This window comes from Artibeus jamaicensis, unplaced genomic scaffold (assembly GCF_021234435.1).
Source record: "Artibeus jamaicensis isolate MK-2021 breed Jamaican fruit bat unplaced genomic scaffold, CSHL_Jam_final contig_414, whole genome shotgun sequence".
Taxonomy (NCBI): Eukaryota; Metazoa; Chordata; class Mammalia; order Chiroptera; family Phyllostomidae; genus Artibeus; species Artibeus jamaicensis.
The window spans coordinates 1,331,354-1,354,602 of NW_026521822.1; the positions used below are offsets into that span (position 1 = coordinate 1,331,354).

General features: G+C 35.3%; 1 protein-coding gene across 4 annotated transcripts in view; it reads right to left on the reverse strand.

Moving 5' to 3' along the window:
- The window catches only part of RB1 (RB transcriptional corepressor 1), a 315,901-nt gene that overhangs the window by 285,446 nt on the left and 7,206 nt on the right, over positions 1 to 23,249 (reverse strand). The window contains exon 1 of one of the 4 annotated variants that reach the window (XM_053665400.1): positions 11,129 to 11,465. The exons of the other annotated variants lie outside the window; for them this stretch is intronic. Within the exon in view, the coding sequence (XP_053521375.1) occupies positions 11,129 to 11,383 (255 nt within the window). The 5' untranslated portion in view covers positions 11,384 to 11,465. Of the gene's footprint in view, positions 1 to 11,128; positions 11,466 to 23,249 lie in introns of those variants that run through there. 4 annotated transcript variants of the gene reach the window in all.

The following is a 23,249-nucleotide window of genomic DNA, read 5'->3' on the forward strand; positions in this document are numbered from 1 at the left end:
TACATTAGCCAAGATTCAAATGAAGGAGAGAATCCTAGAAGCAGCAAGAGATAAGGGGACAGTCACCTACAGAGGAGTCCCCATCAGACTGTCAGCGGATTTCTCAAAGAGACCCTACAGGCAAGAAGGGGCTGGAAAGAGGTATTCCAAGTCATGAAATCCAAAGACCTACAACCAAAATTACTCTATCCAGCAAAACTTTCATTTAGAATGGAAGGACAGATAAAGTGCTTCCCAGATAAGGTCAAATTCAAGAAGTTCATCACTACCAAGCCCTTATTATATGAAATGTTAAAGGGACTTACCCAAGAAAAAGAAGATAAAAAAGATGAACAGTGAAAGGACAGCAAACTCACAGTTATTAACAACCACACCTAAAACAAAAGCAAACTAAGAGGACAGCTAGATCAGGAGCAGAACCATAGAAATGAAGATCACATGGAGGGTTAGCAACAGAGGAGTGGGAGAAGGAGAAGGGGGGAGAAGGTACAGAAAATAAGTAGCATAGACGGTAGGTAGAAAATAGGGGGGAGGGCAAGAATAGTATGGGAAATATAGAATCTAAAGAACTTGAGACATGTGGTCATAAACTAAAGGGGGGAATGGTGGGGGAGGGGGTATGCGGGATAGAGGAGAATGAAGGGGGGAAATAGAACAACTGTAATGGCATAATCATAAAATAAAAATTAAAAAAATTCATTAATTGGTAGGTACAAAATAGACAGGGGGATATGTTAAGAACAGTATAGGAACTCTGGCTGGTATGGCTCAGAGGACTGAGTGCCAGTCTGCAAACCAAAGGGTCACCAGTTCAATTCCCAGTCTAAGGCACATGCCTGGGTTGTGGGCCAGGTCCCCAGTACAGAGTATGTGAGAGGCAACCACACAGTGATGTTTCTCTCCCTCTCTTTCTCCCTCCCTTACCCTCTCTAAAAATAAATAAATAAAATCTTTAAAGAAGAAGAGTATAGGAAATGAAGAACTTATAGGCCTGACTCCTAGACATGAACTAAGTGGGGGAATGCTGGAAGAAAGCAGGGTACTAGGCAGAGGCGGGATAGTGGGGGCAAATTGGGACAACTCTAATAGCATAATCAATAAAATATACTTAAATAAATACATACACACATAAAATAAAATATTAAGTTTACCATAAAAATGTGAGGGAAAAATTAAGACATTCTCAGGTAAACAGGAGTTGAGGGAGTTCATTACAACAAGACATGCCCTATGAGCAATGTTTCTAAAGGGAGTCCTATAGGTTTAAAGGAAAGAACAAAAGTCAGTAACTCAGAGTCATATGAAGAAATAAAGATCTCAGTAAAAGCAAATAGGCAAGTCTAAAAATTATTATTATTATTGTAATAATGGTGTGTAAGTCCACTTTTTGTTTTCTGCATTTAAGAGACTAGCATTAAAATTATTAATGTATGATTTTGGACTCACAATGTATAAAGATGTGATTCTGTGATACTGATAACTAAAAGGTGTTGGGACAGAGTTGGTGGAAGAGCACAGTTTTTATGTTATTGAAGTTAGGCTGAAATAAATTGCAATTAGACTTATAATATTAGGATGTTAAATATAATCCTCACAGTAACTACAAAGAAAACAGCTAAAAAATATATACCAAAGAAAATAAGAAATACATTTAAGTATTTCACTATAAACACCAATTACACAAAAAAGAATTGTTAAAAACAGAAAATCAAGAGAAAAAATTAATAAAACCAAAAACTGCTTCTTCAGAAAGAACACTAAAATTAACAAGCCTACAAATCACATTAACTTAAAAAAGAAAGAGAAGACAAATTACTCAAATCACAAATGAAAGAAAGGACATGACTCTAGATCCCATGGAAATTAAACAGATGATAAAGAAATACTATCAACAATTCTGTGCCCACACACTTGAAAACCTAGATGAAATAGACCAATTTCTTTAAAGATACAATCTGCCAAACCCACATAAGAAATACACAATCTAAATAGACCTATAATCTATTAAAGATATTAAACCAGTAAGTAATAACCATTCAAAACAGAAAGCACCAGGTACAGGTAGATTCACTGGTGAATTCTCACAAACATTTAAGTAAGAAATTACACCAATTCTCAATAATCTTTTCTAGAAAACAGAAGCAAAGGAGATACTTCCTAATTCATTCTATAAGGCAAGCATTACCATTAAACTCAAAGACATTACAAAGAAGAAAAACAAATACTATAGACTAATACCTATAATGAATATAAATACATATATTCTCAACAAAATATTAGCAAATTGAATCAACAATGTATAAAAAGAATTATACTCTAGGACCAAGTGGGATTTATTCTAGGTATACAACATTCAAAAACCAATAAATGTAATCCACTACATCAACGGGTTGAAAACAAATGATGTAATCCTATCAATAAGTTCAGGAAAAGCATTTAACAAAATCTAACACCATTCCAAAAAAAAAAAAAAAGCCTGTTTTCTCAAAAAAAAATTTTATCAGAAAAAAAACCTCAATAAAGTATGAATAGAGGGGGAGAAATTCCTCAATTTGATAAAGAACACCTACAAACAACCTCCAGCTAACATCATAATTAATGGTGAGCAACTGAGCAACTACAAGCTTTCCCATAAAAGGTCAGGAATAAGGCAACACTCCTTTCAACATCACACTAGAAATTCTAGAAAATGAAAACAAAAAATAAGGCATACAGATTGGGTAGGAAGAAATGACACTCTCTGTTTGAAAATGATATAATTGTTCATCTAGAAAATATGAAAGAATCAACAAAAAACATCCTGGATCTGATAAGTGATTAAAGTTGCAGGCTGTAAGATTAGTATATATGTCTACCACTTTTCTATATATCAACAGTGAATAAGTAGAATGTGAAATAAAAGACATAATGCCATTCATATCATCACCCCCAAAATAAAACACATTACAAGATCTATCTAAGCAAAACTACAACTCTGAAAATGAAATCAAAGTAGAACTAAATAGCCCTGGCTCAGTAGATTGAGTGCCAGCCTCCAAATCAAAGCACTGTGGGTCTTATTCCCAGTCAGGGTACAAGTCTTGGTTGTGGGCCGGGTCCCCAATAGAGGATATAAAAGGGGCAACAATACAGTGAGAGAAACAACACAATGATGTTTCACTACCTTTCCTTCTCCTCCCCTTGCCCTCTCTCTAACACTAAATAAATCTTTTAAAAAATCACTTAAAAAAAGAACTAAATAAAATAGGAAAACTCAATAATGTCAAGATATCAGTTCTTCCTGACTTCAGCTACAGATTTAACTCAATATCAATCAAAATCCCAGCAAGTTATTTTGTGAATATCCACACACTGATTCTAAAGTTTATATGAAGAGGCAAAAGATCCCAAATGGCCAACATCACATGGAAGAAGGACAAATTGAAGGACTGACACTACCTAACATCACAAATTACTATAAAGCTACAGTAATCAATACATTGTGGTACTGGTGAAAAAACAGACAAATAGGTCAATGAAACAAATGAAGAGTCCAGAAATGACCCACATAATAGTCAACTGATCTTTGACAAAGGAGCAAAGGTAATAAAATGAAGAAAAGATGTATATTCGACAAATAGTAGTAGACAATATGTAAATTGTACTTACATACATAAGTACAATTTTTGTAGTTATATATGTAAGTACAAAAAATGCATCTCAACACAAATCTTATGCCCTTTACAAAAATTAAGTCAAAATGTATCACAGGACTAAATACAAAATGTAAAGCTTACAATTCCCAAAAGATAACATAGGAGAAAATCTAATTGACCTTGGATTGGCAATTACTTTCTTCATTATTAATAATAATGAAATAAAGTAATAATAACTATATTATTATTTCATAAAAATAATAATGAACAATGTAATAAGACCTATACTATTAATAATGTAATAATAACTATATTATTACAGATATATGATTGGATATTTGTATATATTGTGAAATGGTCCCCAAAATTAAGTCAACATCCATCATCACACAGTTACACATTTTTTCTTGTGATAAGAACTTTTAAGATCTATTCTCTTTTCATGTGTCTCTGGATCCTCTGAATGTCCTCCTTGGAGAAATATCTGTTCAAGTCCTTCACTCACTTTTTAATTGAGTTGCTTGTCTTCTTAGAGTGGAGTCGTGTAAGTTCTTTGTACATTCTGGAGATTAAACCCTTGCCTCAGGTATCATTGGAAAATATGTTTTCCTATACAGTTGGTTCTTTTTATTTTAATACTGTTTTCTTTAGCTGTGCAGAGGCTTTTTATTTTGATCAGATCCCATTTGTTTATTCTTTCCTTTATGTCCCTTGCTCTAGGGGACATATCAGTAAAAATGTTGCTGCTTGAAATATCTGAGATTTTCCTGCCTATGTTCTCCTCTAGGATTTTAATTGTGTCATGGCTTAAATTTAAATCTTTTATTCACCTTGAATTTATTTTGGTGTATGGTGTAAGTTGGTGCTCGAGTTTCATTTTTTTCCACATAGCTGTCTAATTCTCCCAACACCATTTGTTGAAGGGGCTATTTTTACTTCATTTTATGTTGCTGCCTCCTTTGTTGAATATTAATTGACCATAGAGAGTTGAGTTGATTTCTGGGCTCTCTGTTCTGTTCCATTGGTCTATGTGCCTGTTTTCATGCCAGTACCAGGCTGTTTTGATTACAGTGACCTTGTAATACAGTTTGGTATCAGGCATTGTGAAGCCTCCCACTTTGTTCTTCTTTCTCAAAATTGCAGCTGCTATTCTGGGTCGTTTATGGTTCCATATAAATTTTGATGTGTTGGGAGCCTTCCGCCAAGATGAAGGCGTAGGTGGAAACACCGTGCCTTCTCACACAACCAAGTTTAAAGACAAGAAAGTTTTAGTAACAAAAACACAGCCAAAACACAGAAAATTGAACTGTATGGAAGTCCTACAACAACGAACTAACTGTTCATCCAGACTGGTAACAGGGGCGGAGCCAGCAGCAGAGCAGGGTGGGGCAGGAAAGATCCCCTGGCCCAGACCCACAGGCAGTCATGGGTGAATCCCAGGTGTGGGGTAGCAATGGGCCAACCCAGTGAGAGCGCAAGCCAGCAGGCTGACCACAGTCACACATTCGTGCGTGCAGATAAACCAGGCGAAGGAGCTAGCAGTGAGACAGACCCTGCAGGACCCAGCAATGGGAAGCAGTAGAGGGGACCGCCATTGCCCCTCTTTGACCTCGCCCCTACATACAACGTCACAACCCAGCAACCTGGGTAACCCCGCCCTGATGAACACCTAAGGCTCCGCCCTTCATACATAACAGATGCAAACAAACCAAAACAGTATGGTTCAAGAACAGCTCAAAGCCCCAGAGCCCATAAATCTAAGCAAACAAGAAATAGCCTAACTTTCAGATGCACAGTTCAAAACACTAGTGATCAGGATGCTCACAGAACTGGTTGTTTTTAGTCACAAATTAGAGGAACAAATGAAGGCTAAACTAATTGAAATGAAGGGAAATGCACAGGAAAGCAATAGTGATGGAAAGGAAACTGGGACTCAAATCAAGGGAGTGGACCAGAAGGAAGAAAAAAATGAACAAACAGAAAACAAAGAAGAAATAAGAATACAAAAAAATGAGGTGAGGCTTAGGAACCTCCAGGACATCTTTAAACATTCCAACATCTGAATTACAGGGGTACCAGTAGGGGAACAGCCACCAGTGGAAAACTTATTTGAACAAATAATAAAGGAGAACTTCCTCAATCTGGCAAAGGAAATAGACTTCCAGGAAATCCAGGAAGCTCAGAGAGTCCCAAAGAAGTTGGACCCAAGAAGGAACACACCAAGGCGCATCATAATTACATTAGCCAAGATTAAAATGAAAGAGAGAATCCTAGAAGCAGCAAGAGCTAAGGGGACAGTCACCTACAAAGGAGTTCCCATCAGACTGTCAGCTGGTTTCTCAACAGAGACCTTACAGGCAAGAAGGGGCTGGAAAGAAGTATTCCAAGTCATGAAAGGCAAGGACCTACATCCAAGATTGCTCTATCCAGCAAAGCTTTCATTTAGAATGGAAGGGCAGACAAAATGCTTCTCAGATAAGATCAAATTCAAGGAATTCATCAACACCAAGCCCTTATATGAAATGTTAAAGGGACTCATCTAAGAAAAAGAAGATAAAAAATATTAACAGTGAAATTCAGGACAGAAAACTCACAGTTATTAAGAACCACGCCTAAAACAAAAGCAAAGTAAGAGGACAGCTAGATCAGGAGCAGAACCACAGAAATGAAGATCACATGGAAGGTTAGCAACAGGGGAGTGGGAGGAGAAGAAGGGAGGAGAAGGTACAGAGAATAAGTAGCATAGATGGTAGGTAGAAAATAGATGGGGGGAGGACAAGAATCGTAGGGAAAATATAGGATCTAAAGAACTTGAGACATGTGGTCATAAACTAAAGGGGGGAAATGGTGGGGGAGGGGATGTGCAGGATAGAGGGGAATGAAGGGGGGAATAGGACAAGCGTAATGGCATAATCAATAAAATATATTTTTTAAAATGTCCAAAAAGAGAATTTTAAACTTTTAAATTTTGAGCAACTTAAAAAATAAAGATATTAAATTAAAATCTCTAAAATAAATAAATAAATACATTTCGAAGTGTTTGTTCTATGTCTGTGAAATATGTCATTGGTACTTTAATAGGTATTGCCTTGATCCAGAGACACATGAAAAGATGCTCAATATCACTAAGCTATCAGAGAGATGCAAATTAAAACCACAATGAGATACCACTTTACACCAGTCAGAAGGACCATCATAAACAAAGCAACAAACAACAAGTGTTGAAGAAACTGTGGAGAAAAGGGGACCCTAGTTCATTGCTGCTGGGATTGCAGACTGGTGCAACCATTATGAAAAACAGTATGGAATTTTCTAAGAAAACTAAAAATGAATCTGCCTTTTGACCCAGTAATTCCATTACTAGGATTATATCCTAAGAACCCTGAAACACCAATCCAAAAGAACCTATGCACCCTAATGTTCATAGCAGCACAATTTACAATAGCCAAGAGTTAGAAGCAACCTAGGTGCCCAGCAGTAAATGAATGGATCAAAAAACTATGGTACATTTACACAATGGAATTCTACTCAGCAGAAAGAAAGAATGAGCTCCAACCCTTTGGAACAGCATGGATGGAATTGGAAAGCATTATGCTGAGTGAAATAAGCCAGGCGGTGAAAGACTAATATCACATGATCTCACCCTTACCAGGAACCTAAACAAAAAAACAAGCAAGCGAGCAAAATATAACCAAAGACACTGAAATAGAAAACAGGCTGATAGTGACCAGAGGGAAGGGAATTTCAGGGGAAGAGAAGAAGAATTTACAGAAACTAGTGTAAAGGACACATGGACAAAAACTAAGGGGGGTAGAAATGGGAGGGAGGTGGGGAACACTGGTGGGGAGGGCTGGGATAGGAGTAAAAGACAGAAAACTGTACTTGAACAACAATTAAATACATACATTTTAAAAAGGATCTATTTTCTTAACTTTCAAATATACAATTCAGTATTATTAACTATAGTGACCCTGTTGTTATTTATTTATTTAAAGTCACCCCATTACTTAAAAGTGGAAGTTTGTAACTTGACTATCTTCATCCACTTTGCCACCCCCACTCCTTCTCTGGCAACCACCAACTAGTCTATTCTGTGATCATGAGTTAACTTATTATTATTATTATTCAACATATCAGTGATATCATATTTATCTTTCTATGACCAACTAATTTTATTTAGCTTTATGCCTGCAAGGGCCATTCACACTGTTGCAAATGTCAAGATTTCTTTCTCTTTTATGGCTGAATAATATCCCTCTGTGTGTGTGTGTATGTGTGTGTGTGTGTATGCACATACTCCAATTTCTTTATCCATTCACCTATAGGTTGTTTCTATATCTTGGCTACTATAAATAATGAACCCAATGAGCATGGGGCTGCATGTATCTTTTCAACTTAGCGTTTCTGTTTCCTTCAGATACATACTCAAGTGGAATTGCTGCATCATATGGCAGCTCTATTTTTATTTTTTTAGGAATATCCAAAGTCTCGTACATAGTGACTACATCAATTACATTACCACCAATGGTGCACAAGGATTCCATTTTCTCCACAGCCTAGCCAACATTTTTTAAATTTCTTGTGTTTTTGATAATAACCATTCTAAGAAGTGTGAGGTGATACTGTGGTTTTGATTTTCATTTCCCTGATGATTAGGGATACTGTACACCTTTTCATGTACCTGATGGCCATCTGTGTCTTCTTTGAAAAAATATCTATTCAATTCCTCTGCCCATCTTTTAATCACATTGTTTGCTTTTTTGCTACTGGGATGGATGTATGAGTTCTTTATATTTCTTAATATTAAGCTCTTATATATATGATAGATGATTGCATATGTTTTCTCCCATTCAGTTGTCCTTTCATTTTCTGGATGGTTTCTTTTACTGTGCAGAAGCTTTTTAGTTTGATGTAGTCCCCACTTGTGTACTTTTTCTCTCCCTCTCTCTCTCTCTCTTTTTTTTTTTTGCCTTTGCTTTTGTTATCAAACCCTAAAAAGAATCACCAAGACCAATTTCAAGGATCTTACCACCTATGTTTTCTTCCATGAGTTTTATGGCTTCAGGTCTTATGCTTAAGTCACTTTCAGTTGATTTTTGTTATAAAAGAGTAGTCTTGTTTCATTTTTTTGCATGTGGCCATCCAGTTTTTCAAGCTCCATTATTGAAAAGACTGTCCCCTACTCTTATTGTAAATTGTGGGCCTGTTTTTGCCACAAATTAATTGAATACATATTCTTGGGTTTATTTCCAGAGCATCTGTTCTGTACCATTGTGGTACAATAAAAATAACAAACTCTTGCCACAGGATCCAGAAATCAAGCTCCTTAGTATTTACTCAAAAAGTTGAAAACTTACATCTACATAAAAACCCGCACGTGCTTATTTAGAGCAGCTTTATTCAAAATTGCCAAGACCCAAAAGCAACCAAGAGAGGAAATATTACTTCAGGCTCACATAGGCTAGGAATACTGTCTATTCTCAATGGCCAAAGGAGAAAACACCATGATAACCCATGGAGTATACCTTAAAGGGAATGGGCTTACCTCAATAGTGAATATTTAATGCTATACAAGTGGTTGTCAACCAGGGGTGATTTTTCCATCCTAGTGGATATAGAGACATATGCCTGGAGACAAATTTGGCTGTCACAACTAGGTGGGGGCTACTATTGGCACCAGAAGATTGAGGCCAGAAATAATGCTTCTAAACATTCTACAATGCACAAGATAGTTTCCACAACAAAGAACTATTCAGCCCAAAATGTTAATAGTGGCAATGCTTGCCCTAGACTACACTCATCTCTAGTGCCATCTAATGAACCTTAAAAGTAAAACCTAAGAGGATCAACCTGTGACCAAGAAAAACAAAAATATTCCAGAGCGCAAAAATACACAATACACACTTAATAAAATTTACAATAACTGACAGCAAAAAAAAAAAAAAAGAAAATTACCACAGAGACAAAGAAGCAGGAAAATAACCATAAAAAGAGAATTATCAGTCAATTTTTAACTCAGATATAGAATTATTAGACAAGGACATTAAAGCACTTATGATAAATGTATCCCATATAGTAAAGAAGCTAGTGTAGTAGTCGCCAAATCCAGCCTGCCTATTTTATAAATTAAGTTTAATTGGACTATAGCAACATTTATTCATTTGCATTTTATCTGTTTTCTTACTACAATGGCTGATTTGTGTAGCCTAAAACATTTATTATCTAACCCTTTATAAAAAAAAGTTTGCAAATCCCTGAATTAGAGCAGATTGAACATGTTCAATTGACTCTGGAATGTATTTTTAAAATGCCTAAATTGAACTTCTAGAGATAAAAACTAAAATATCTGAGATGAAAAGTATGCTGAATTTTATGAAAGAAAAATTAAATTGCTGCCAAAGATAGGTGAACTTGAAGACAAAGCAAAAGGAATTTCCAAAAATGAAATGCACAGCAAAGAAAAAAAGAAAACCAAAACTGAACAGAGGACTGATAAACTGTGAGAAAATGTCAAGCAGTTAAATATATGTATAATTAGAGAACCAGAAAAAAAAGGAAAGTGACAATAAAAAATTCTTTTGAAGAGATAATGGCCAGAATTTTTCCAACTTTGATAAAAATTTTAAACCTACAAATTCAAGAAGCACAATGAAACTCAACAATGAAAATCTTAAAACACCACTATGAAACATAATGATCAGATTGCTTAAACTCATTAGTGGGAAAGAGAAGACTGTAAAATATGACATATTACATACAGAGGAACAAGGTAAAGATGGCACCAGATTTCTCTTAGGGAACAATGAAAGCTAGAGATGGTGGAAAAACATCTTTAAAGTGCTGAGGGGAAAATGTCAAGCTACAATTCTGAAAATATCTTTCAGAAACTAAGACAAAATATAAACTATTTCAGACACACAATTCTGACAAATCATTATGAGATTTGTACTATAAAAAGTGTTAACAAAAATCCTTCAAGCAGAAGGAAAATGATGCCAGACAGAAATCTGGACCTATATAAAAGAATAAAGAGCACTAGGAGTGGTAGCTATATAACTAAAGATAAAGATTTTTTCTAATTATTTAAATTTCTCTTAAAGAACTGACTGTTTAAAGGCAAAATATAACAATATGTTGTGGAGCTTAAATCACATGTACAACTAAAATTGTATGACAACAGAACAAAGCCCAAGAGTAAAGAGAGAGAAGCAAACTGACATAAAGTTTTTATACTATACATAAAGAAGTAATATTGTTTGTAAGTAGGCTGTGAAAAGTTTCAAATGTATGCTACAAACTCTGAAACAATGACTAAAATAATCAAACGAACTTCCAGCCAAGATGGAGGCATAGGTAGATACACTTTGCCTGCTCACACAACCAAAAGAAGGAGAAGACACATTTAAAAACAAAAAATAACCAGAAATGGCAGAAAATCAAACTGTATGGAAGTCCAACAACCAACATGTTAATGAAGAAACATTTATACACACCAGTAGGAGGAGTGGAGACCAGCAGCCAGGGTGAGAGGACTCATGGCAAGGCATCAGCTGGAGGACCATGGTAGGTAAGGCAGAGGCTGGTGGAGCAAGTGGTTCCACATTTGCATGTGGATAAACCAGGAGGAATAACTGGAGAGTGAGATAGACCTCGCAACCCAGGTTCCAGCATGGGAAAAGAAAGCCTGAAAACATCTGACTGAAAAAACCTGTTGGGATTGAGGCAGTGGGAGAAACTCCCAGCCTCATAGGAGAGTTGCCTGGACAAACCCACAGGGTCCTAGAACGTAAACAAAACCACCCACCTGGGAATTGGCACCAGAAGGGCCGAATTTGCTTGTGGGTTGTGGGGGAAGTGACTGAAAACCAGCAGATAAGACAGCAAGCAGCACTGTTCCCTATTGGACCCCTCCCCCTCACACAGTGTCAAAACAAATCAACATGGGTTGTCCCGCCCTGGTGAACACCTAAGGCTCCTCCCCTTACTACCTAATAGGCCCAGAACAAAACAAACAAAAAAAGGCCCAAATCAAAGAACAGATCAAAGCTCCAGAAAAAACACAACTAAGTGATGAAGAGATAGCCAACCTATCAGATGCACAGTTCAAAACACTGGTAAACAAGATGCTCACAGAACTGGTTGAGTATGGTCACAAACTAGAGGAAAAAATGAAGGCTATGAGAAGTGAAATAAAAAAAATTTATAGGGAACCAACAATGATAAGAAGGAAATCAGGACTCAAATCAACAGTTTGGAGCAGAAGGAAGAAATACACATTCAAACAGAATGAAGAAACAAGAATTCAAAAAAAAATGAGGAGAGGCTTAGGAACCTCCAGGACATTACTTTAAACATTCCAACATCTGAATCATAAGGGTGCCAGAAGGAACAGCAATAGAAGAGGAACAGCAGGAAATTGAAAACTTATTTGAAAACATAATGGAGAACTTCCCCAATCTGGCAAAGGAAACAGACTTCCAAGAAGTCCAGGAAGCTCGAGAGTCCCAAAGAAGTTGGACCCAAAGAGAAACACACCAAGGCACATCACAATTACATTAGCCAAGATGAGAGATAAGGAGAGAATCTCATAAGCAGCAAGAGGAAAGGAGACAGTTACCTACAAAGGAGTTCCCATCAGACTGTCAGCTGATTTGCAGACAAGAAGGGACTGAAGAGAAGTATTCCAAGTCATGAAAGGCAAGGACCTACATATAAGCTTACTCTATCCAGCAAAGCTGTCATTTAGAATGGAAGGGTAGATAAAGTGCTTCTCAGAAAAGGCCAAGTTCAAGGAGTTCAATATCACCAAGCCCTTACTATATGAAATGTTAAAGGGACTTATCCAAGAAAAAGAAGATAAAAAATATGAACAGTAAAATGACTACAAACTCACAACTACCAACAACCAAACCTAAAAAACAAAACAAAAACAAACTCAGCAAACACTTAGAACAGGAACAGATTCATAGAAATAGGGATCACATGGAGGGTTATAAATGGAGAGTGGGAGAGTGGGGGAGGGGAGAATGGAGGAAAAGGTACAGGGAATAGGAAGCATAAATGGCAGGCACAAAATGGGGGGAGGGAGGTTAAGAATAGCATGGGACTTGGAGAAGCCAATGAACTTATATGTATGACCCATGGACATGAACTAAGGTAGAGGAATGATTGTGGGGATAACAGGTCAGAGGCGATAAAGGGGAGAAAAACAAGGGACAACTGTAATACCATAATCAATAAAATATATTTTACAATAAAATAAAAATAAATAAAATAACACAACTAAGCTAATAAATCAACAAATGACAAAAAAAGGAATCATAAAAAAATACTCAACCCAAACAAAGGCAGCAAAAAGAAAAAGGAACAAAGAGACAAGTAGAAATAAATAGCACGATGGTAGATTTAAACTATACTGTTTCAATAATCACATTAGCCAATGGCCTAAAAACCTCAAGTAAAAGACAGACTGACCCAACTATATGCTGCCTATAAGAAATCCATTTTAAATATAAAGACACAAAGGTTAATAGTAAAAGGACTAAAAAATAGGTATACTATACCAAACAGTTAACTAAAAAAAGCTAACATGTCCATATTAAAAAGTAGATTCCAAAGCAAAGAACATTATGGAGGACAAAGAGGGTCATTTCATCATTTATATTAATATGTAATACATATGATATATTAGTAACTATGTTAAGATCATATTAATGTACAATAAGGGAATATTATAAATAATTTTACGCCAAAATTCAACAACTTAATTGAAATGGATAAATTCCTTAAAAAACACAAAACTGCCAAAGCTTACTATACAAGAAATAAACATGAATTGCCCATACCTATTAAAGAAATTGTAGTTGTAGTTAAAAAGCTTCCCACAAAGAAAACTCCAGGCCCATATGGATTCACAAAACATTTAATAGAGATACATCAATTTTATAAAAACTGTACCAAGAAAACTGAAGAGAAGAAAGTATTTCCCAATTCATTTGATGAGGCCAGCATTATTTTGTCACAAAACGAAAAAAAACTTTGAAAAACAGAAAACTACAGACCACAGTCCTTCACAAATATATATGCAAAAATTTGTAACACAAGTTTAAAAAATCAAATCCAACAATATATGAAAAGGATCATATATCATGAACAACTGGAGTTTATACCAGGAATGCAAGGTTGCTTTAACATTTGAAAATTAGTCAATATTCATCATATCAATAATCTAAAAATGGAAAAGAATTAGAGCACCTCAAAAAATATAGAAAAAGCACTTGATAGAATCCAATGTTTATTTTTGATACACTGAAAAATAACTCCGTATACTAGAAACAGAAGGGAATAGAAGGAAAATTCCTTGATCTAATAAAGGACACCCAAGAAAATTCTACCCCTAATATTATACACAAGAGTGAAAAACAGAATGATTTCTCCCTAAGAACAGAAACTCTCACCATTTCTATCAAACACTGTATTAAATTCTTAGCCAGTACCAATAGGCAATTTTTCTAAAAAGCACAATGATTAAAAAGGAAGAAATAAAACTGTCATTATTGACAGACTGCCTATGTAGAAAACCCTGTGAAATCACCAAATAGGGAAAAGACATAGAGACATTTCACTGATGATGACAAATGGCAAAAAAGCACATTTAGAAGACCAAGAACTATGGACTTTGGGTAATAATGATGTATCAATGTAGCCTCACCAATTTTAGCAAATATAGCACTCTTATGGGGATACTGATAATGGGAGAAAGACTATGCATATGTGGACAGGATATATGCATAGAGAGATTATACATCTGCATTTTTCTGTTAGTCTAAAACTGTCCTTTAAAAATAAGTCTATTAAAAAATATGTACCATATCATTAGCCATCAGGAAAATGTAAATTAAAACCACAATGAGATGTCACTACACACCAAGAAGGGCTAAAATAAAAATAGTAACACTATAAACGTTGGCAGAGATACACAGAAGATCACCATACAATGACAGTAGGAATGTGACATAGTACAACAGTCCTGAAAAGTCTGGCAGTTTCTTATACAATTAAACATATGACCATACCACAAGACCAGCAACTACATTCTTGGGCACTTTACTCACCAGAAGAATGAAACTGATGTCTACAGAAAAACCTATACATGAATGTCCATAGCAGCTTTATTCAAAATAGCTAAAACTTATAAAAAATACATATTTTTAATATATATATATTTTATTGATTATGCTATTACAGTTGTCTCATGTTTCCTCCTTTAATTCCCCTCCACCTGGCACTCCCCTCTCACATGCATTCACACTGCTTAATTCATGTCTATGGGTTGTACATACAAGTTCTTTGGCTTTCACATTTCCTATACTATTCTTAACCTCCCCATCTACTTTGTACCTACAATTTACACTTTTTATTCCCTGTAGCTTTCCCCCCATTATCCCCCTTTGCCCTCCCCACTGATAAACCTACATGTGATCTCCATTTCTGTGATTCTGTTCCTTTTGGTTGTTTGCTTAGTTTTTTTTGTTTGTTTTTGTTTTTCTGGTTCAGTTGTTAATAGTTGTGAGTTTGTTGTCATTTTACTGTTCATATCTTTGATCTTCTTCTTTTTCTTAAATAAGTCCCTTTAACATTTCATATAATAAGGGTGTGGTGATAATGAACTCCTTTAACTTGACCTTATCTGGGAAGCACTAGGTATGCTTCGATGAGTAAATAGTTAAACAAACTGTGCTGGCTATACCATGGTATACTACTCAGTGGGGAAAAGGGGGGATTTCACTCCTATGTAGAATATAAAACTAAAAACAAATGAACAAACAAGACACACAAACAAAAACTCACAAAGACAACAATGTGGTTACCAGAGAGAAGGGGGAGAGTAGTAAAGTATAAGGAGGTCAAATATATAGTAACAGAAAGAGATTTGACTTTGGGTGGTAAACACACAATGTAATATAGAAATGATAATATTTATAGAACTGTACATTTAAAACCTACGTAATTTTATTAAGCAATGTCACCCAAACATGTTTAATAAAAATATTAATTTTTTAAAGGAACAAACTGTTTGCAATGAGCTGAGTTGTGCCCCTCATAAAAATTCATCTGTTGAAGCCTTAACCCCAAACACCTGAGAATGTGACTATATTTTGAGATGGGCATCAAAGAGATAAAGTAAAAATTAGGACATTAGGGTGAGCCCTAATCCAATCTGACTAGTGTCTTTATAAGAACAGGAAATTTGGACTAAAAAAATACCATCAGGGATATGTGTATAAGAAAACATTCCAGAACACAAGGGCAGGTGGCCATCTGCTAGCCGAAAACGGAGGCCTCAGAAGACACCAAACCTGTGGACATATCTTCTTGGACTTCTAGCCTCCAGAACTGTAAGAAAATACATTTCTGTTTTTAAGCCACTCAGTCTGTAGTATTTCATTATGGCAGCACTAGCAAACTAAAATATAAATATACAATTTTAATAAACCCTGGGAGAAATATGCTGAGGGTAAAAAACTAGCCCCCAAATTAAATACCACATGATCCCATTTATATAAAATTACTGAAATTATAAAATGTCACATTATCATTGAGGAAAGATCTTATTAAGTGTCCATATAAAGCCAAACTGGTGTACTGGTGTACTGTCAAGATAATACTTGAAAAGATAATTATAAATCATTAGTCATCTTTGGAGGATGTTACAGAACAAACTAATTAGTTTGAAAATTAGTCAATAAAAAGCAAACAAATAAAGCACTTATCCTACATTTTCTGAATGAATTACACTTTAGAATAAGAATAGTTAATGGAGAAAAAGGTTTTTTTTTCATTTTTTAAATGTTATTGTTGTTCAAGTAGTTGTCTGCCCTTTCCCCCTTCTGTCACCACAACCCCATCCATCCCCACCTACCTCTCCTGATTCCAACTGGCCTTGGTTTTGTCCATATGTCCTTTATAGTTGTTCCTGAAAACCCTTCACCTTTTCCCCCAAATTATCCCCTCCAATCTCCCATCTGGTTACTGTCTGTTTGTTCTTAATTTCAATGTCTCTGGTTATATTTTGCTTGCTTGTTTGTTTTGTTGATTAGGTTTCACTTAAAGGTGAGGTCATATGGTATTGGTCTTTCCCTGCCTGGATTACTTCACTCAGCATAATACTCTCCAGTTCCATCCATGCTGTAGCAAAGATAGGAGCTCCTTCTTTCTTACTGCTGAGTAGTATTCCACTGTATAAATGTACTATAGTTTTTTGATCCACTCATTTACTGATGGACACTTAGGTTGCTTCCAGTACTTTACAACTGTAAATTGTGCTACTATGAACATTGGAGTGCAAAGGTTCTTTTCGACTGGTGTTTCAGGGTTCTTAGGATATAATGCTAGCAGTGGGATTGCCAGGTCAGAAGGCAGTTCCATTTTTAGTTTTCTGAGGAAAGTCCATACTACCCCAAAGCAATTTATCAATTCAATGCAATACCTATTAAAGTACCAATGGCATATTTCAAAGATATAAAATAAACACTTCAAAAATTTATACAGAACCATAAATGACCCCAAATAGCTGCAGCAATTTTGAGAAAGAAGAACGAAGTAGAAAGGATCACAATACCTAATATCAAACTGTATCTCAAGGCCACTGTAATCAAAACAGCCTGGTACTAGTATAAGAATAGACATACAGACCAATGAAACAGAATAGAGAACCCAGAAATAAACCCAAGTCTCTATGGTCAATTAATTTTTGACAAAGGGAGCAGCAGTACAAAATGGAGTAAAAATAGCCTCTTCAACAAATGGTGTTGGGAGAACCGGAGAGCTACATGCAAAATAATGAAACTTGACCCCAACCTACATCATACACAAAAATAAATTCAAGGTAGATAAAATACGTAAACATAAGTCACGACACCATAAAAGTCCTTTAGGACAACATAGGCAGGAAAATCTTAAATACTACATGCAACAATATTTTCACTGATATGTCACCTAGAGCAAGGGAGATAAAGGAAAGAATAAACAAATAGGATCTCATCAAAATAAAAAGCTTCTGCATGACTAAAGAAAACAGCATTAAAATGAAAACAGAACCAACCTTACGGCAAAACATATTTGCCAGTGATACCTCAGACAAGGGTTTGATCTCCAAAATATATAAAGAACTCACATAACTCCACTCTAGGAAGACAAAAACCCAATTAAAAAATGGGCAAAGGACTTGAACAGACAATTCTCTTAAGGAGGACATACAAAGGGTTCAGAGATACATGAAAATATTTCAGCATCCTTAGCCATCAGAGAGATGTAAAGGAAAACCACAATGAGATAGCACTTCACAATGGTGAGAATGGCCACCATAAACAAATCATCAAGCAAGTGTTAGGATGTGGAGAAAAGGGAACCCTGGTGCACTGTTAGTGGGATTGATGACTGGTGCAGTCACTATGGAAAACATTATCTAAGAATTACAACTAATAATTGAAAAAGGAATGAGAGAGTTATCAGTTCACCATTTAGCAACAAATGGATTCAGTAATAATAGCTTACATTAAAAAAGACAAAAAAAACATTCTCAGCCTCCTAACGCCATACACAAGAAGATCTCTGAACTATTTCTTCCAAAACCTCTTGAACCAGGATCTAATCAGTCCTCCAGATCCACTTCCAGAAAAATTACACAAATACGTTAAACAATGAAAAAGGTGAAACCACCTGAAATATAGGAAACTACACAGGATAGATAATCCAGTTTCTTCAAAAAATGAAGTTAAAGGACATGGAAAGGGGGAGGGAAAAGGAGGATTAAGCCTATAGATTAAAAGAGATCTAAGAGATTAATCAACCAATCCTTATATAGGAATCTTATTTGAATCCTGATTAGAGCATAATGAAAAAATAATGAAACAACTGAGAAATTTTGCAGACTAGATATTTAATATTAAGGAATTTTCATTAATTTTGTCAGGTGAGATAAACTGTGATTATTTTTCAGTTCTTATCTTTTCCGAATACATACTGAAATATTTATAGAAGAAACATCCTACCTGGGATTTACTTTCAAATAATTTGGGCTAAAACACTATGGCCATGGTTAACTTCTGAAACTGGTTAAGAGGTTGACAAGAGTTCACACTATTTTTCTCTACCTACTTTTATAAATGGCTTAAATTCTCTATAATAAAATGTTTTTTAATTAATTTAGAAGTGGATTCAGAAATAAAAGAAGATGCAAGTAGCCTACATGTACAAGACAAAAATGTAATATTCATATACATGTTCATATATGCTTCCTCAGAAAACTATTTCTCAGCAACACCCACATGCAGTCAGAACATTAGCACCATCTTCAACTAGAAAGGGAACATATATTACCCAGAGCTGGAAAATAATAGATAAAGAACTGTCATTACACATAATTTTTAAAAAGACAATCTGCTTTTTAAGGTTATTATGAAAACTCTTCATATATCTGTACCATAATTTAAATACAATGCCCAGAGTTATTCCAATTCCAAACTATTCTTTTCCATTTTCTTTCTAAATATAATGACTCATATCACAAAAAAGAAATGCCTCTATCAATGGCAATATACTTCAAAGCTCTGAATATATGTGTGTGTATGTGTACATATACAAATGCATACGCTGTTGAATACACATACACACACACACTACCCTAATAGGTTTGACATTCAGGAATGATTTCTACTTCACAGATGAGCAAACTGAGACTTAGAGAATTAACCAATTTGCCTAAAATTATATAGGTACAGTACAACTACAATGAAAGTTGTCTGCCTTGATGTCCATGGCCTCTCCAATCTACCACACTGCCATTCAAGATGCAGAAAGAAAACCAAAATTCTAACATCTGATCCACTGTAAGTCACCATATGAACTGCAATTAAGGCCAATTTCTTAACAGAAAGTCACTTATTCATACCATATAAGCAGCATGAACACAATTTAATCTTAAGACAGCAATCATGTATTATATACTTATTAAACATTTATACAAAAGGAAAAAATACTTTTCTAGATAAAATACCATAAAAACTTTCCTTAAAAACTTAATAATGCTTTCATATACGTATGAACAACTTTTCTAACTCTCAGGAACTTAAAAGTATGTATTTTAACACATCAAAATCATTACATATACATTTAAAATTCAACTATTTACTGACTCTAAGTTCTCCTAAAAATCTACATCAATTCTTAAGTCAAATTATTCTGCTTGCATGACTTAATACAGTGACTCATTTACACTAATAAGTTCTTTATATGCATATATTTATTAATCTACACAGTAACTCCAATATCCAGAAATTACTGGATTGGCCAAAAAGTCCATTTGGTTTTTTCCATTTGATGGCTCTAGTAGTGCTTAACTCTGTTTGACTTCATTCAAAACAATTTTGTTAGACTGTATTGTGACAGCTGTCCTGTCAGCATTCATTTAAAAACATCAAAATTGGTAAATTTGAGTAAGCTATTTTAATATTAAAGATGGAAAACATACAACATGTTCAGCGTAGTATGCTTTACCATTTCAAGAAAAGTGCAATTAAAATGTAAAAAAGATTTGCAGTGTTTGGAGAAGGTGCTATGACTAATCAAACATATCAAAAGTGATCAAACATGTCAAAAGCTTTGCAATATTTCTTGGTATTATTGATGTTTTGGCCAAATAATTCTTTGCTGTAGGACTGTCTTATGCATTAGAAGATGTTTAGCAGCACCCCTGGCCTCTACCTACTAGATGCCAATAGCAGGTAATAGCCAAATACTCAAAATATCCAAATCCATAAAGTTACTGGTGGAAATTTAAAATGTGTCTTTTATTTTATGGAAAAAACTCAACGGGCTTTTTGGCTAACCCAATATTACTTGTCCCTTTTATAAATAAGAAAATTTAGGCTTGGAGATTTTAGGTAACTTGTTCAAGATCATGGAGCTGGTAAATGGTAGATCTGAGACTGGAGTCAGCCTAGTCTAACAACATATCCTTGCTCTTAGCCCATCCTCTATTCCAGAGATTTTCAACCAGTGTGCCACAAGAATTTTTAAAACATGTATTATCTGACTATTTATTCAGGGGCACTGACCTCTTTTCCTATAAACTGTCAAGTTAAAAAATGATAGCCAACACCACAATTGCCATTCAGTGTGACTGAAGCAAAATTATACCTATTTTTTTTTGTCTGATCAGCAAAAAATATTTTTTGGTGTGCCACAGAATTTTAGTAATTAGTTTAGGTGTGCTATGAATTGAGAAAGTTTAAAACTCACTGCTCTACTCCAATAAACATCATCTACTTTTAGTTGCCAAGAAGTGCTCCCTGTGTTACCACATTTTGTTTCAAAGATAACAATTACAATTAGCATAGATAGTTGAAAACAGTTTCATTTTGTCATTACATTTGCTTTTCAGCACACACTGTATCACATTTTCCCTCACAAATTATTGTATAAATAGAGCTTAAATTTTTAGGCCAACCCTCATAAACTTAAATATCACTTAACTATGAACTGTAACAGAACAATACATCATCATCCTCTGTCATATCCCCCAAAAAGGTACCCCAAATCCCAAAGGTAACGTGAAATTCCTTTTTTGTCTTCCCCCAGTACACAACCAGAAATGATTTCACATGTTTTAATCCCCATCATGAGCTCCATCAAAGCCAGGAGGAGAAAAGGGTAGGATAAGAAAGTAGTAACAAAAATCAGGCCCCGCCCTGGCTGGTGTAGCTCAGTGGATTGAGCATGGGCCTATGAATCAAAGTATTCCAGTTCAATTCCCAGTCAGGGCACATGCCTGGGTTGCAGGCCAGTTCCCAGCAGGGGACGCACAAGAGGCAACCATACATTGATATTTCTCTCCCTCTCTCCTTCCCTTCCTCTCTAAAGATAAATAAATAAAATCTAAAAAAAAAAGAACAACAAAGTGGCAATAAATAAATTCTATCAATTAAAAAAAAATCAGGCCCCTCTGGAACCATGTCTGATGAAAAATGAAAACATGCTAGCCAAGATAAGTGACTGCAGCTTCCTTACCAATTGCAGGTTTAACCTCACTCTAGTCCTGCTTCCTTCCGGGTAGCACTTTGTTAAGATGGCCAATCACTGAAAATTGCCCTGTCTGGTGTGGCTCAATGGACTGAGTGCCAGCCTGCAAAGGGTCACCGGTTTGATTTCAGGTCAGAGCACATGCTTGGGTTGCAGGCCAGGACCCCAGTGGAGAATGTGCCAGAGGCAACCACACATTTGTTTCCCTCTCTCCCTCCCTTCCCCTCTGTCTAAAAGTAAATAAATAAAATCTTCAAAAAAATGAAAGTAGTAACATTTACTCATTCATACATGTATTCAAGTCTGAAGCCCAAGAAGGCCTCCACAATTAAAACTACCCATATTTTGCCATGTGTAATACACACTTCTTGCCCAATTTTTTTAGGGAAAATAAGGATGTGCATTATACATGGGTAGTAGCTGAAATACCTTGTATCTGTTCTTATGTTTTGTAATTATTTATTATATAAAATGTCTTATACCATTATATGTTCAGAAATAAATGCTAAAATTCCTTTATAATACAAAAAACACAAGTATCTACATATAAATAAATAAATAATTGAATAAAAAATTAAAGTGATTTTTTTTCCTGAAAGTTCAGGCCAAAAATGTGGGTGCACATTATACACAGCAAAATACAGTATTATGGCTACAGTTCAATACAAAAAAAGTTTTGTATGGACTAACTAGAAACCTAACTACCATACTGTACTACTTGCAAAGAGATTTAGAACATAGCCCACTTATAAATAGGAGACTACCTATAATCACTAATACTTTCTATAATAAGCTACCCTTTTGCAACTCTATAAAATAAAAAGCCTAGTTTTTATGGAATAGCAGGAAGTGAAGAAGCTATGACTCCCTTTACTGCATATGCACAAAAACAGCTTTGTATATGAAGTAGCCAAATCAATGGTTATACATTAGATGCTTTAGGATGATAATACCAAAGTCTGCATCCAAGATACTGTAGTATTCCTTTTTAGTAAGGAGTTCTAGAACATGTTCAGATCTTTGGAAATGTGGGATTCATTTTCTCCTTTTTATTATTAGATCCTATTGACTGAATGTTTATGTCCTTCCCAAATTCATATGCTAAATCCTAGTGCCCAACATGAGGGTACTAGAAGATGGGGCCTTTAAATTATTAGGTCATAAAGGCAGAATCCGCATGAATGGGATAAGTGCTTGTATAAATGAGACTAAAGAAAGCTCCCACTCTTTCTGATATGTGAAGCCAGTGACAGCACTATAAGTCAGAAAGTAGGCCCTCACCAAACACAGAATCTGCCAGCACCATGAACTGTGAGAAATAAATTTTTGTTGTTAATGGTATTTTGTTATAGTAGCCAGAATAGACTAAGATACCAGAGATTTTTTTTAATGGTTTTAAATAATTATTTGGGGGGGATGTATATAGTGTGCTGTGTTGATTTAACCAGTAAAGAGAGACAGGTATAGCCCTGACTGGTGTGGCTCACTGGGTTGGATGTCATGTGCAAAGAAAAAGCTCACTGGTTCAATTCC